Here is a 16,541-nt window from a genome sequence, read left to right as displayed (position 1 = left end):
ATAAATTGGGTAAGTGCGTGGATTATCCATCTAGTGGATAAACGCGGTATTGCAGATTAACATAAAATTCTTCAGAAACATGTTTTTTATGCAAATGTTTTCTCTTAATTGACGAGATATCTTGTCAATGGCGGGGAAAGAGTTAAAGACACAAATAATACAGTGATAATACAGAACATAGGATCCGCACTTCTGGTTACCATGGACGTGGAAGCACTGTATACGAATATTGACCATACAGAAGGGCTAGATGCACTCTCTCATTACTTAGAAAAAAGACATTCAGAACTAATGCCCCCCTCTTCCTTTATCCTTAAGTTGGCAAAATGGACTTTAAACAATAATGTCTTCTTGTTCCAAAATCAATTCTTTAAACAACAAAAGGGTACAGCAATGGGAGCATGTTTTGCACCTAACTATTCAAACCTGTTTATGGGAACTTGGGAAGAAAGATTTGTATATTCTGATCGCAATGTTTTCGTTGATAAAATAATATGGTGGGGTAGATATATCGATGATATCATTCTGTTTTGGTCTGGTTCAGAAACTGAACTGCTTCAATTTCATTCATATTTGAACAACACTAACAGAAGTTTGAAGTTAAGCCTTGATTTCTCTTCATTTGAAATTAATTTCTTAGATCTTAAAATCACAAAAGAAGCAAATGGAGATTTACATACTTCTATTTTTAGAAAAACAACTGATCGCAATACAATTCTTAGAGCAGATAGTTTCCACCCGTCATGGCTAAAAAACAATATCCCTTTTGGCCAGTTTCAAAGACTTAAACGTATCTGTGATACAGATGAAGAATTTGAAAGAAATGCTCAGGATATGTGTCAGAGATTTAAAACAAGAGGTTATCAAAAAAGAACTATACTTGGAGCATACAACAAGGCTAAATGCCTCCCAAGGGAACAATTGCTAGTCTCAAAAGAGAAAAATCAACAAAGATCAGACAATGTATACTTTGTGACACAATACAGTAATCATGCAAACAAAATTAAACAAATAATTGAAAGAAATTGGGACTTACTGAAAAGTGATAGTGTTCTTAGGGAAGCTCTCCCTGACGCTCCAACCATTAGTTTTAGACGAGCACCAACCTTAAATGATAAACTTGTTAAAAGTCATCTTTCCCCCACACAACAAAAGACATGGCTCTCCACCCAAAAAGGCAATTATAAGTGTGGACATTGCAATTACTGCAACAACATGGTTAATTCTAATTTTTTCATTGACATCTCCTCTGGACGCAGATTTAACATAAATGCTTTCATTAACTGTAATACTCCATATGTAGTTTACAGATTGGAATGCCCATGTGGCTGCTTTTACATTGGGAGAACTAAGCGTAAATTAAAGGTAAGACTTGCGGAGCATAAATATGCAATAAGATCTGGAAATCCTCAATATCCTATGGCAGTACATTATAAAGATGCAAACCATGGAAATTGCAACTCTCTTAAAATTATAGGCATAGAGCATATTGAAAACTCAATTCGAGGAGGTGACAGGCTTAAAAAACTCTTGCAAAGAGAATCATTTTGGATTTACACATTGAAAGCTACATGCTTCCCGGGTCTAAATGGTGAACTAGATTTTGCCCCTTTTCTGTAATTCATCTTTGACCCTTTTTTTTTTTTTTTTTTTTTTTTTTTTTTTTTTTTTTTTTTTGTAGCTGTTATCTCATTTTATTTGAATTTATATGAATGTATATGTGTGTATATATGTGTATATATATATATGTATATATATGTATGTATATATGTGTGTATGTATGTATATATATGTATATTTTTTGTAGTTGTTATCTTATTTCAATTTATAATTAATTTTTTTTTTAATTTTTTTTTTTTTTAATTTTTTTTTTTTTTTTTTTTTTTTTTTTTTTTTGTAGTCATTGAATTTACTAGGATGGATTAATGATTATAAATAATTATTGTGACACTATTCATTTAATCATGTGACTTCCTATCTGTTCAATTTGTTGAATCATGTGACTTCCTATCTGTTACCTTAACAGCTGTTATTGATTACTGGTCTTAACTAGGAAGTGAGCTGTTTGTCAAACACTTCAAGCCCTGACGAAAGCCTTGTTGGCTGAAACGCGTAGGCATGTTTTTTTATTCTACTTAGCCATGTATTAATAAAGGCTTTTTAATCTTTATCCTCCTGAGTGCCTCAGACCCTATTTTAAAATACAGTGATAATAACAAAAACCTTCAGAAACCAGTATCTCATTTCATTCAAAAGCCAGACAGAATTGCATTAATCCAGAACATTGCTTTTAACCCAGACATGTACTTCCCAGCAGTTTCTTTACACCCAAATGCGATGTAACGACCCCTCCCTTAACAAAAACTTAGAGAAGTGGAACCGATTAAAAAAGGCTAGCAAGGGAACTGTTGGAGACGGACCATTAACCTGCAGTGAACTTGACTGAAGCCTTTTTCATCTCTTAGCGTTTATTTTATAATGTGGTTACACTCTCTCTTTCTCTCTTTATTCTCCCCAGCGGTAGTCTGCACTAACTTCTCTCCGGGCTCCACCACCACATCAGGCATGACCAGTCAGGGATCCAACACGCTGCCCCGTACTGCCCCTCCCATGAGCCCACGAAACTCAATGCTCAAAAGGAGACAGAGGAAGAAAGAGAGCAAGAGCTCGTGTAGGTGACTGTTTCTTTGTGTGTTTGAGCATTACTGTATGACATCATCTGGGGCTTTACATTTCATTGTCATTATGAGCTCATTAGAGGGCCATCCGTATGAAATCATTATGACCTCTTAAAGGGTTAAACGCTTATAATGTCGTATGAGCTCATTAGAGGGCTATTCACATGAAATCATTGACCTCTTAAAGGGTTAAATGCTTATAATGTCTTATGAGCTCATTAGAGGGCTATTCGCATGAAATCATTGACCTCTTAAAGGGTTAAATGCTTATAATGGCATTATGAGCTCATTAGAGGGCTATTCACATGAAATCATTATGACCTCTTAAAGGGTTAAACATTCCCAATGTCATTATGAGCTCATTAAAGGGCTATACAGTACATAATGAAGTGAAAATGACCTCATACTGTACATTGCTTTATCATTGTCGTGTCAAGTCCTCACTGAAATATTAAAATATTATTGGAATACCAGATGGACATATTGCACATTTCAAAAATAATAACAAAACATTTCCCTTGTATCTTTAAACATTTTACATAAATGGCACAGGTGACATAAGAGGTATAAGAGGAATAATTGACTCCGGTCCTTTGAATTATTTGAAATTCGCTTCTCGTCGTGCCGCATTGCACCGCATTGCAATTCAATTGCCCTTTGTCAATAATTCCTTACATGTTTTGAATTTCAGGTAATCTCCTGGCTTTCTATGCCATTTTGCACCACGTTATTCTCTTTATATTCCCTGTGTCATTTCACTTTATTTATTATGACTCAACTTGTATACTTAAATGTTCTGATTTCTTTGTATGAATTCAATGTTTGGCTTGATGGGTACTCTGGTGGAAATTTTGTGTCAAAAGCCCACTTAGAAATCCCCTTACTGATAAAAATCCTGATGTGTCAAATATGTATGTACATTAAGCACATTCATATGACAATATGTCTGTGTTCAGCTGTATCTTTAGCTTCAAGTTCTGTTGGTCCCGGAGGTCAGATAGTGCACACAGAGTCCAGTGAGATCACACTGAGAGGAGACCCTCTAAATGGCTTTGGGGTACAGCTACAAGGTGGGATATTCGCAACGGAGACCCTCTCTGCCCCTCCTCTTATCCGCTTCATAGAGCCCGACAGCTCAGCCGAAAGGTAAAGTCTTACAGTCGGGACTAAACCATACACACAAACGCATGCTGTTACGGCAATCACCTAATACCTTACACTGTCAAAAATAAAGGTACAAAAGTTGTCACTGGGGCAGTACCCTTTAAAAAAGGTCCTTATATGTTCCATTTAGGTGCAAATATGTATCTTTGAACTATTAATATGTACTTTGAAGGACTAATATGCACTATTTGGGTACAAAGGTGTACCTTTTTGAAAAGGTACTGTCCCAGTGACTTTTGTACCTTTATTTCTGAGAGCGTAGCAACCACCTTGAAATGCCTTAGTGACAACCTGGAACACCGTAATGGACACTTAGCAATGTCCTAGTAACCATGCAGAACGTCCAAAACGCTTAGTAATCACATAACAATGTCCAAACCACCAATGACATCATGTGGCATAAGACCAGACATCCCACCACTCCCAGACTTTTTTCTTACTTTGAATTCATTTTGACTGGCAGGTGTGGATTGCTCCAGGTTGGTGATCGAGTTTTATCCATTAATGGGATTCCTACAGAAGATGGAACGCTGGAAGAAGCCAATCAGCTGCTTCGAGATGCTGCTCTGGCCAATAAAGTCGCACTAGAGATTGAGTTTGATGTGGCAGGTTAGTTACCAAAACTAATTCAATCACACATTTCTATCTTTTTACTTGGGTGGGGGTACGATTGTGCGATTGTTTCCCGGACAGGGTTTAGATTAATCCAGGACTAGGTCTTAGTTACACTCACGTAAAGGATTATTAGGAACACCATACTTATACTATGTTTGACCCCCTTTCGCCTTCAGAACTGCTTTAATTCTACGTGGCATTGATTCAACAAGGTGCTGAAAGCATTCTTTAGAAATGTTGGCTCATATTGATAGGATAGCATCTTGCAGTTGATGGAGATTTGTGGGATGCACATCCAGGGCATGAAGCTCCCGTTCCACCACATCCCTATTGGGTTGAGATCTGGTGACTATGGGGGCCATTTTAGTACAGTGAACTTATTGTCATGTTCAAGAAACCAATTTGAAATGATTCGAGCTTTGCGACATGGTGCATTATCCTGCTAGAAGTAGCCATCAGAGGATGAGTACATGATGGTCATAAAGGGATGGACATGGTTAGAAACAATGCTCAGGTAGGCCGTGGCATTTAAATGATGCCCAATTGGCCCTAATGGGCCTAAAGTGTGCCAAGAAAACACCCCCCACACCATTACACCATTGCATTAATGAGAAATTGAACAGATGTTCCTAATAATCCTTTAGGTGAGTGTATGTTAAGATATGTCAGTGCAAGGTGTTTTTAAATTAAGGCATGCATTAGTCTGGGATTAGGATAAGACCTGTCCCTAATATTGTTTTTTTTTTTCTTAATACAGAGTCAGTTGTGCCTAGCAGTGGAACTTTCCATGTGAAACTGCAGAAGAAGAGAGGAGTTGAACTGGGCATCACTATCAGTGGTATGATGACAAACTCCTGCTTTTATATCAGTTCTTCTTATGACATCTGTGGAGGTTACTTTCATTTAGCCTGACTCTTGGTATTGCCATAAAACTGGGTGTTATTTGGGTCATGACATGATGTTAATTATTTTTGTATGGTTCAATTAAATGTAAAAGTGTTAAAATGTAAAAAATAAATTTGCAGATTACTTGCAGACATTCTCTTTTTTGAGGACCAAGTCTAAAATTTCTGGTTTTATTTTATTTTGAAAGAATTTTTGGGGGATAATTGCAAAAATGTCAATGTGGTGTAACCGGTCAATTGGTGTAACTAGTATTTTTTAAATGAAAATAAAAATAAATTCATAAAAAATGTGGAATAAAATATAATCATCTAGTTTAGTGTAATATGATTTTTTTACATATTTTAATTTTTACATAATTTGTCAAAGATCATTTAGAAAACAGAGCTGTTTTCAGCATATGTCTGAACAAATATTACAAAAATGCATTAAAATTTACATTTAGAAATAAGCAATAAAATGATATTTTAAAAGTATTATTATTACGCTTACATGTCATCAAGGTGGATAAAATATTGAATATTTCTCATTCTTTGGCGCAATTGGCGGTTACACCATTTGACATTTTTAGTTCAATTCAGTGTTTACTTTCATAAAATGGTACAAATGTAATTTTTTATTGCTTAAAATGAACATAAATACACTATGTGCATTGAAATAAACCTGATGCGTGCTTTTAAAACAAGTTTTTTTTAAGATTTTTGAATTTCTCATCTTGCCAAACTGTTTTTGTCACTGACCCATTTATTTTGTATAACATGGTAAAGTGTCATGGTAAATAAGTCCTGGTTGTTTCGTGCAAGTATTTAGATGAGATTTTGATTTGCATTACAGCAGACTGCTGGGAATTCATGCAGTTTTTGTGAGATTGTCAACACAAACCTGATGTGTTTTATATTTTTATATAAAGTTAATGAAAGCACGGTGAACCTCTTAATATCTTCTGTAAAAGTCAAAAATGTACTTTAAAGTATCTGTTCAACTTTCCTGATGTGTTTGGAGAAAAAAAAACATTTGATCATGTTTTTTTATAACACCCCCCGACCTAGTTCTCAGTTTAACTTTCAAATAACACTTGTAAAATAAACCCACATGCGCTGTTTTGACATCTGCTATATTTGTCATACGCTCTGTCCCTATTTGTATCTGTATATCGTTTTCCTAATGCAACATATACCAATCCAGACCACCCAATATGACACATCTCCTCCCCGCTGATGTTACAACCCAGAATCCAAACTCATTTTTAGTAAGAAGCTGTTAACACTCCAGGCTTTCAGAGGAGTTGTTTACTTAAAAAGATCATATGCCTGTCTGGCTTCTTTCCACCTGACGTTCCTCTGATAAACACAAGGGGATCGTGGGCCATTAAACTTGCATACAACTCTATACATTAGCGAAAGGACTCTCGTAGTGTTTAGTCCTACAGGCTGCAAAATGTGAAAATGTATGAATTTGACATATGGCAGGCACTTTTATCCAAAGCGACTTACGGTGAGTTATAAGTTATAGATTTTTTTCCATATTTGTGTTCCCTGGGATCAAACCTGTGCCCTTTAATCTGCTAACATAATCCTCTACCAATTGAGCTACAGATGTATAAAAACAACACAATCAGTGTTAGTTTTGAGAGAACGCGCTAAATGCATTGTCCCAGAATACACACATATCTGTGTTATTAACTTTTAAAACAACTTTTGTTTCATTTTAACACAAAATCATCACTGATGCCGCACAATGCAAAGCTCCTCACAACATGTATGTAGCCCGTCATGTGTGTGGCTCATTGGCACGTCGTGTCAAAATATGCGTTCGCCGCATCGTGCGCGTGACTCTACGAATATTTTGACACGACAAGCCACGCGCACGATAAGCCATGCGCACGACGCTGTGAACGCATATTTTGACACGAAGAGTTACGTGCATGACGCAGCGAACGCATATTTTTGACACAACGAGCCACACGCACGGCGTGGCAAACGCATATTCTGACACGACGGGCCACAAGCAACAATGAGCCACCCGCACAACACGGCGAATGCATATTTTGACATGATGAGTCACGCGCACAACGTGGCGAACGTGTATTTTGAAACGACGAGCACATATTTTGACACGACGAGTCACACGCACAACGTGGTGAACGCGTATTTTGACATGACGAGTCACGCGCACGACGTGCCGAATGCATATTTTGATATGACGAGCCACAAGCAACAATGAGCCATGCGCAAAACACGGTGAACTCATATTTTGACATGATGAGTCACACGCACGACGTGGCGAACGCATATTTTGACATGACGAGTCACACGCACGACGTGGGAACGGGTATTTTGACACGACGGGCCATGCGCACAGTGTGGCGAACGCATATTTTGACAGGACGAGCGACAAGCAACAATGAGCCACACACACAACGCGGCGAACACATATTTTCACATGACGAGTCACGCGCACGACGTGGCGAACATGTATTTTGAAACGACGAGCACATATTTTGACACGATGAGCCACGCGCACAGTGTGGCGAATGCATATTTTGACAGGACGAGCAAAAAGCAACAATGAGCCACGCACACAATGCGCGAACACATATTTTGACATGACGAGTCACACGCACAACGTGGTGAACGCGTATTTTGACATGACGAGTCACGCGCACGATGTGCCGAATGCATATTTTGACACGACGGGCCATGCGCACGATGTGGGAACGCGTATTTTGACACAATGAGTCACGCGCATGACGTGCCGAACGTGTATTTTGACACGACGAGCCACAAGCAACAATGAGCCATGCGCACAACACGGCAAACTCATATTTTGACATGACGAGTCACACGCACGACGTGGCGAACGCGTATTTTGACATGACGGGCCATGCGCACGATGTGGGAACGCGTATTTTGACACAATGAGTCACGCGCATGACGTGCCGAACGTGTATTTTAACACGACCAGCCACAAGAAACAATGAGCCATGCGCACAACACGGCAAACTCATATTTTGACATGACGAGTCTTGTGCACGACGTGGCGAATGCGTATTTTGACACGACAAGTCACGCGCAACGCGTATTTTGACTCGATGAGCGCATATTTTGACACGACGGGCCACACGCACAGCACGGCGAACACATATTTTGACATGACGAGTCACACCCACGATGTGGGAACGCGTATTTTGACACAATGAGTCACGCGCATGACGTGCCGAACGTGTATTTTGACACGACGAGCCACAAGCAACAATGAGCCATGCGCACAACAAGGCAAACTCATATTTTGACATGACAAGTCTTGCGCACAACGTGGCGAACACGTATTTTGACACGACGAGTCACGTGCACGACGTTGCGAATGCGTATTTTGACTCGATGAGCACATATTTTGACACGACGGGCTACACGCACAGTGTGGCGAACGCATATTTTGACAGGACGAGCGACAAGCAACAATGAGCCACGCACACAGCGCGGCGAACACATATTTTGATATGACGAGCCACATGCACGACTCAATATTGGCATGTTACTGTATTTCTCACAATTAGTATGTAATTCCATCAATGTAAAAACAGTACTTGGTCTGAGAAATATATAACTTTGCATATGATTCCACTTTGAAAACACAAAACCGCTGGATGCTGATCATTTTTACTTGAGACGGTTGAAAACTGGTCTTAAATGTATTATTCCTTCAGTGTGTGGGAGAAATGTCTCTCTGAACGTCTGCCTCGTGTGTATGCTGGATGCAGATAAGAGTTTTTGCTTTGAAACAGTGCATATGTGCGAAGCATACTGAAATTGTGCGCTGTTTGTTGTGTATTTGACTCTTTCAACAGCCAGTAAGAAACCGGGAGAGCCTCTTATCATCTCTGACATTAAAAAAGGCAGCATGGCCCACAGGTAATACAGACACGTGTGTGCATAAACTCATACAACCAACATGGTGCAATAAAGGCTCTAAGGATTGTCTTTTCTCTCATACAATATGGTGGGTATCATATCTAAAACAGACATTTTCTGCAGATGAGCAAGTAACCATATTTAAAGGGACAGTTCACCCAAAAATACAATTCTGTTATCATTTACTCCTCATGTCAGTCCAAATCCATGTTACTGTTAAATTATATACAGTATATGGTCCAAATGTCTGTAATGCCTGTAGAGGGCGCCAAACTAATACAATTTATTACTGGGCCATAAAAACTCACCATGATAGTGGTCCATGTGACTTATTTCAGGTCTTAATTTTGTTCACATTTATGTATTTGCTTTGGCAGACACCTTATATCCAAAGCAACATACAGTGCTTTCAAGATAGCACTGTTTAATTTTCATCATAATGTCTGTTTCCTGCGAATCAAACCTATGACCTTTGCACTGCTAATGCAATCCTCCACCATTTGAGCTACACCAACACCATGTTATAAAAAAGTCAAAACTTTGCAGAAAAGCATAACAAGTGCTCACTTTGCTTCCTCCCTCTTGTTTTGTGTTTATTTCTGGGCCTGAAGCTCATTTCATGCTTACTTTTTGCAGAACAGGAACTCTGGAGCCAGGAGACAAGCTGTTAGCCATAGATAACATCCGTCTGGAGAACTGCTCCATGGAGGACGCTGTCCAGATCCTGCAACAAAGTGAAGACCTGGTAAAGCTCAAGATACGCAAGGACGAAGACAACTCAGGTGTGTGTTCATCTCCAGCTACGGTTCATTCATGGTCTCATTAGCATTCAGTTTTATATTTGTTTATAAATCAGTGATTATTCTCATTGTAAAAAAAAACGATAATGAGAATCATCATGTCTAGACACAATTTGTGTACTTTTTTTTGAGAATTTTATTTATTTATTTTTTATTTTTTGAGAAAAAATATTATGAGAATGTAAAGTATTTACCATCATATTACTTAGAATTGTCTACTGTGTGTTTTTATTACATTTCATACTTCATTTTCTTTATGCAACTATTGTGTACCATTAATCTTAACTGTCGCCCATCCTGTATACGGGACACCTCAGTCAATATTTTTGATGTAAATTTTTATCTATCACGACAACTTACAGTATATATCGTTGGAAAGGTCTACGCCTCTAAAAAATTATTTCAACAGTGTTTTATAAAATAAATAATGTAGAATAATGCGCCTCAAAACAATTATATCCTGCAAAATGTCACTGTCCCACCAGCGGGACGGCTACGTTTACTTCAGTGTTTTGCATGTGAATTCTTATCTAATCGTGACAAACTGTATTTCATTTAAAAGCTCTAAGAGTGTAGTTTTCATTTATCATCAACACTTTGGTAAAGGAATGACATAGTGAGAGCCAGTTTCTAAAATGCCACAGGTCCACCGGTGGGCCCATGTTGTTATTAAATATTTGTAACACTAATACTCTATTCTAAACCTAAACAATCTACACAAACTATATATTATTGGAAAGTTCATATTTGAAGGTCACCTGATGAAAGAAAAAATTTAGTTTTTGTTACATGACCCCCATCCCATGGGAATGCACATTAATTATTATATATTCATAACACTTTATCCTAGTATAAATCTACAACAATGTTGAATACCTATATATATCATTGAAAAGCTCTAAAAATGTAGTTTTCATATTTCAAAACCTTTTTTAATAGTAATGCAGTGACAGTAATTTATTAATTTGTGACAAGAGTATGCAGCAAACCAATGACACCTTGTGGCCGTTGCTGGTAAAAACACTAAAAGTGTGACACAAACCTTATATTTTTTGTAAAAAACAACTTGAGACTTATTTCTTAAAATTTTTAGCGTTTCTGATGTGAAACATTTTAATTTTTATAATTTTATGTATAAAATATTTACTTTATTGAATTATTTTTATTTTTTACAATACAAGTAAAATGCCATAACACTTTTTATTTAATATTTTCACTCCAGACACTTCACTTCTCTTAAACATGATCAAGATTAGGTTTCTAGAACAAAATATATTATTTTCATTTGAAGATGCACATCAACAGATAAGGAGTTAAAGTATTAGTTTACTGAAAATGAAAAATCTCATAATTTACTCACCCGCGTGCCATCACAAATGTGTGTGACTCCCTATCTTCTGTTGAAATCATTATCAGTGAACTATTTCTTAAGTAATGCCTAGAAAAATATCAGTATGCATTTCTACATCTGACCACCAGGTGTCAGTAAATACCTGGTTTTACTATTTACAAATGCACTTCAGGGTAATATCTCGTTTGCAATTATGTTCCCAGTCAAAAGTTTAGATGTACTGTAATAATACGTTATTGACCTATTTTCTAAAAAGTTTGCTAATAGTAAACTAAAATGACACACTTTTGTGTATATGTAATAATCAAAATTTATATTTGCCTTTCAAACATGTTCAAGCATAATATTTGTATCAAATGTTTAAAAATGTGTATCCAGACTTTAAACTTATCAAATATATTTGTTCAAACAAACAATATCAGTGTGTATATATTTGTTGACATAATAGAGAGTGTCTACATTCAACATCTCTGGTTTAAAACGGGTAAAGCTATTTTTGGTGTAAGTAGCAACACTCTGATTCAGTCATTGTGTCTTATCCTTCCTTTGAAGTGAAAATGCACGAGTCGATCTTCAGACGGTAATCAGTTTCAAGCTCCAGGAGCAAATAAATTGAAAATTGAAATGCCTCTTATGCAGATTCTGTTGAATTATTCATTGAATATCAATAGTATGTTGATTTGAACGAATATCTGGATGTAGCATTTTAAGATGCTCTTTAAAATGATTTTTGAATTAGATGTCATAAAGTGATGCATGCATGTGAGAAACTCACTACTATTGTAGTTGGCTGCCAGGGCGTTGCTATGCATTTGGTTATTTTAAGCTGTACAATTGCTTATTTTTGGTTATTTTACCACGCCTCAATATTCTCGACCTTTTTCTGTCTTGTAATTCTTCTTCATATAAATCTGCTGGGGATTTAATGGAAATTTGTACTTATTTTAACATCTGCCAAAATGAAATAATAAATCTGATGGCGTTGGCACGGGTGCAGCATCACTGACATGTTTTTGGAGAAATACTCAATTAATCCTTAAAAGTGAAATTGACAGTGTCTGAATAGATATAAAGTGAGTTGTATTTCATTTATCATGCAATCTCAACATGGCATCCCGCAAAAGGGGTTGGCCCGGCTTGCATAATTATAAAACTGCTTTCTAAACCACTGAAATGACAGGTGTTTATATATATGGCAACATGTTCTGCCGCATTTGTTGCGCTTGTCATGTTTTTCGAGGAAAGGTGATATTGTGAATCAGATTTCAGCGCATTCATTATGACTCATTCATGGATCGGGTGACTTTTCACAGCTGACTAAGAAATTGTGCAATAAACCATTGCCAATTAGTTCCCATCAACAAACCCAATACGCTTTGGCAGAAATCCTAAACTTTAAATAAACTATTAAACTTTTTTTTTACATTAGAGATTTAAAATAGGTATATAATAGCCTCTAATATACAATGTATGGGAGATCATATAATTACATTTGGTTTCCTGCTTTATAATGGTTAATTTTTTATTATAAAACAAAATCATTTTTTTTAATAGGTAAAATCATGATTTATTTTGTCTGAATTAGTCAATGTCAATTAATTTTCCCTTTTCTTCCCACCTTTACTCCCTCCAGATGAGCAGGAGTCAACGGGCTCCATCATTTACACGGTGGAGCTCAAACGGTACGGCGGCCCGCTGGGCATCACCATCTCCGGCACAGAGGAGCCTTTTGACCCCATCATCATCTCGGGCCTGACCAAGAGGGGTCTCGCTGAGAGGTAAGCCCACCAGGTCAGACAGGTCGACTACCAAACCTCCCGACATAGAGCGAGTATGAAACCTTCAGCTGCCCTGCTTCCTGTGGAGCACATTGTGCCCTTTATTTCTCGTTTAGTTTTTGAAATGGTCGTGTGTGTGTGCTTTATTTTGTAGCATCCCAGAAGAAACATTTCAATTGATTAAGAATGACATGCATATCTTTGTCATGGGTTTATCTTCACACAGGACTGGAGCCATTCATGTTGGGGATCGAATTTTGGCCATCAACAGTGTGAGTCTGAAGGGTAAACCATTGAGCGAAGCCATACATCTGCTGCAGATGGCAGGAGAAACCGTCACCCTTAAAATCAAGAAACAGACTGACTGTAAGTCATCGTGCATAATGTTTCATTTAAAACAAAATATCATGGGTTTATTTTGGAGGTAATGGGGTGTATGAAACCTATCAAAATATGTCTAGGTCACATTTTATCCAAAAAGCAACATATTATTGTAAATTATATTACAAGTAGCATTTTTGGATTCAGTAATTGGCAAAAGAATGATGCAAAATGTAAAAAAGCTGCAATATGTAACTTTTGCCTCTCTGTCGCCATCTTTGTTTAAAACATAAAATTGCAATTATTTGCGAGTCATTTTCTGTATTAGTGATGTGCTTCGTCTTGATGATCGTCGCTTAAAACTTTAAAGATTAAAGGGAGGCTAACGGTATTTCATGCATTATTTCATGTCAAAAAAGCATTTGGCCGTATGACGGACTATTTCTCTGCCAGGGTTCGTACAAGTTTCGGAAAGTTTTTTTCGAACATGGGTACATATTACGTAGCATGGGTAGACCTTGCGTATCATTTCTATTATGGGCACTTCCCCGGAAAAGCACGCCCACATGTCAATCAGCGGGAGAGCGAGAACCAAGGACGCTATAAGTCATTTCACGCAACAGCTTTGTTTATAAGTTATCCAGTGTTGCTTGCTCGTGACTCGCTCCTCCCGCGGCACGCCCCTTTTCCGGAAACAATCGCAATGAACAATTTGCGAAATCCGACTTGACCAAGCAAATAATAAATAATTATTAAAAGCTTACCGTTGTGAATTGGGATAAGGTAAATTTTTTATTTATTTTTAAATGTTTTACGAAGTGTATTTTTCATCAGATTTTAAAGGATTTGTGTTCATACTTGGATGGTGTTTCAATTTCTAACTAATGGCTTGACTTGATACTTAAAAGAAAACGTTGCCTGTCATTTCTCCCATCAGCACCTGATGACAAGAAGAAAGATAGCGACCTGGATAATGATCTTAGCGATAATGAAGACGACATGACCGACTCTCAGAAAACCAATAAGCTGTCAGAGATTTACTCTACCACCATTCCCAGTGTTGACTCGGCTATGGAATCGTGGGACGGCTCGGGCATTGATGCTGGTTATAGCAGCCAAGGTGGGATTGACTTGGTTTTGGTCAATATTCACATCTGTATTGTCAACATATTTTAGTCTAAAAATCAATAACTACTGGTATAAAATTTAACTAAAGATGACTCATCTATTGTACTGATGCTTATTGCTACTATTTGCTGGGTTGTTCTTAACCTGTGGACAAACCGATGGGTTAAATTACTCTAGCAAATCTCTCTATTTGACTTGAAGCCATGACTTAAAACAATCTAGGTTACCAAACAGTTGGGTGGCTCATATTTTACTTAAGTTAAGTAAAAATAAGTTTTATAAGTTAAAACCAACCCAGTCTCACCCCATGGCGTCAACACTTGACGACACTTGACCATGCGTCAACACGTTGACGCGGAGGGTATACCTTTCGCGTCATTTTTTGACGAACTGGGGACTTCAATACTATTAAATCCGTTGCATTCTCTTTCCTATTTTCTTACCATTTTCGCGTCGGTTTAGGGTTAGATTTACATAATGACATCCCTACCCAAACCTAACCCCAACGCCAGGTGACAACTGTTTAATTTTGCGTACCTAATAGTATTGAAGTCCCCAGTTCGTCAAAAAATGACGCGAAAGGTATACCCTCCGCGTCAACTGTTGACGCATGGTCAAGTGTCGTCAAATATTGACGCCATGGGATGAGGATGTGTTGGTTAAAACAACCCAGTATTTTTTAGTATGAGCTTCATGTCATCACCTTAACTAGTAAAAGTTAAGGTGAATGCTTCTCTATATCATTAAGTGTACTGAAAAAAATGATTCATTCAATTTACTCAATTTGTTTAAGTGGTTGCAATCAATTTATTTAAGCTAAATTTAAACAAAAATGTGTAGTTTTGTTTTGTTTTTCTTTTTTTTATGTTGCTTAAATAAATTGATTGCAACCACTTACCTTAAAAAAATGAGTAAATTTATTTATTTATTTAGTTTCACCTAAATAAAAAAATACTATTGGTAATTTGTCGCCATATAAATCATTTTTTTTGTCAGTTTTTTGTAATATGTGACCCTAGACCAGAAAACAATTGCTTGGGTCAAAATTATAGATTTTTCTTTTATGCCAAAAATCATTAGAATATTAACTCATTCCCCACCAGACTTTTTTTTAAAAGTTGCCCGCCAGCACTTTTTGTCATTTTCACAAAAGTTTCAAAAAAATGCCTTCCAGGAAAATGTTCTTCTAAAAATTTATAAACATACAAATATATCAAATAAAAGAACATACCCTCTGCTTTCAAACAAACAATAAACAAACAAACAAAACGAAAAAAAGTTTCATCCTATCTTTATTTGTTCTCTTTTTATAACCTCTTAAATATGGGTAGGTTTCTTCAAAAATACCAAATTTTTAGCAAAAAAGCTGAAATACTTGCATATTTGTTAAGGAATTTTGTTAAAGATCAGATTCAGAGCGATGATCAAAACATACATGGAGTAAAAATGTTGTTAAATTAGTTTTTCCTTCAGTTTTTTATAAATTTCGTAGAAGTGCCATCTAGTGGATAATAGTGGAATTACAGATTACCATAAAAACTCAACAGGAAAGCGTCATTGGCAGGGAAACGTTTTGTCTAAATTGGTGAGATAACTCATCAATGGCGGGGAAAGAGTAAAGTAAAGATCCTATTCCATGAAGATAGATTTCCTACTGTAAATATATCAAAAAGTTATTTTTGTGAGTGGATGGATGGACTTTTATTTTCTCAATATTCTGATTTTTTAAATAGTTGTATCTCTGCCAAATGTATCCTATAACAAAGCATACATCAATGCAAAGCTTATTTATAACAAAATGACTGGTTTTGTGGTCTGGGGTCACATATAATGTTACAACATAAGTAACAACACCATGGACTCATTTTTTATTTGAGTCAAATTTGGTATCC

At 36.8% G+C, this 16,541-nt stretch overlaps 1 protein-coding gene across 10 annotated transcripts in view; it reads left to right on the top strand.

The window, feature by feature from the left end:
* LOC129453568 (glutamate receptor-interacting protein 2) overlaps window positions 1–16,541 on the top strand; it is a 181,811-nt gene that overhangs the window by 154,102 nt on the left and 11,168 nt on the right. For all 10 annotated transcript variants that reach the window (XM_073862157.1, XM_073862155.1, XM_073862153.1 and 7 more), the window contains exons 11-19: window positions 2,519–2,671; window positions 3,635–3,824; window positions 4,306–4,451; window positions 5,215–5,295; window positions 9,208–9,271; window positions 9,908–10,053; window positions 13,056–13,200; window positions 13,427–13,566; window positions 14,459–14,641. In XM_073862157.1, coding sequence (XP_073718258.1) covers window positions 2,519–2,671; window positions 3,635–3,824; window positions 4,306–4,451; window positions 5,215–5,295; window positions 9,208–9,271; window positions 9,908–10,053; window positions 13,056–13,200; window positions 13,427–13,566; window positions 14,459–14,641 — 1,248 coding nt within the window. The remainder of the gene's footprint in view (window positions 1–2,518; window positions 2,672–3,634; window positions 3,825–4,305; window positions 4,452–5,214; window positions 5,296–9,207; window positions 9,272–9,907; window positions 10,054–13,055; window positions 13,201–13,426; window positions 13,567–14,458; window positions 14,642–16,541) is intronic.

This window comes from Misgurnus anguillicaudatus, chromosome 23 (assembly GCF_027580225.2).
Source record: "Misgurnus anguillicaudatus chromosome 23, ASM2758022v2, whole genome shotgun sequence".
Classification (NCBI taxonomy): domain Eukaryota; kingdom Metazoa; phylum Chordata; class Actinopteri; order Cypriniformes; family Cobitidae; genus Misgurnus; species Misgurnus anguillicaudatus.
The sequence above is the reverse complement of the archived record's forward strand: the minus strand, read 5'-3'. Positions and strand labels throughout refer to the sequence as shown.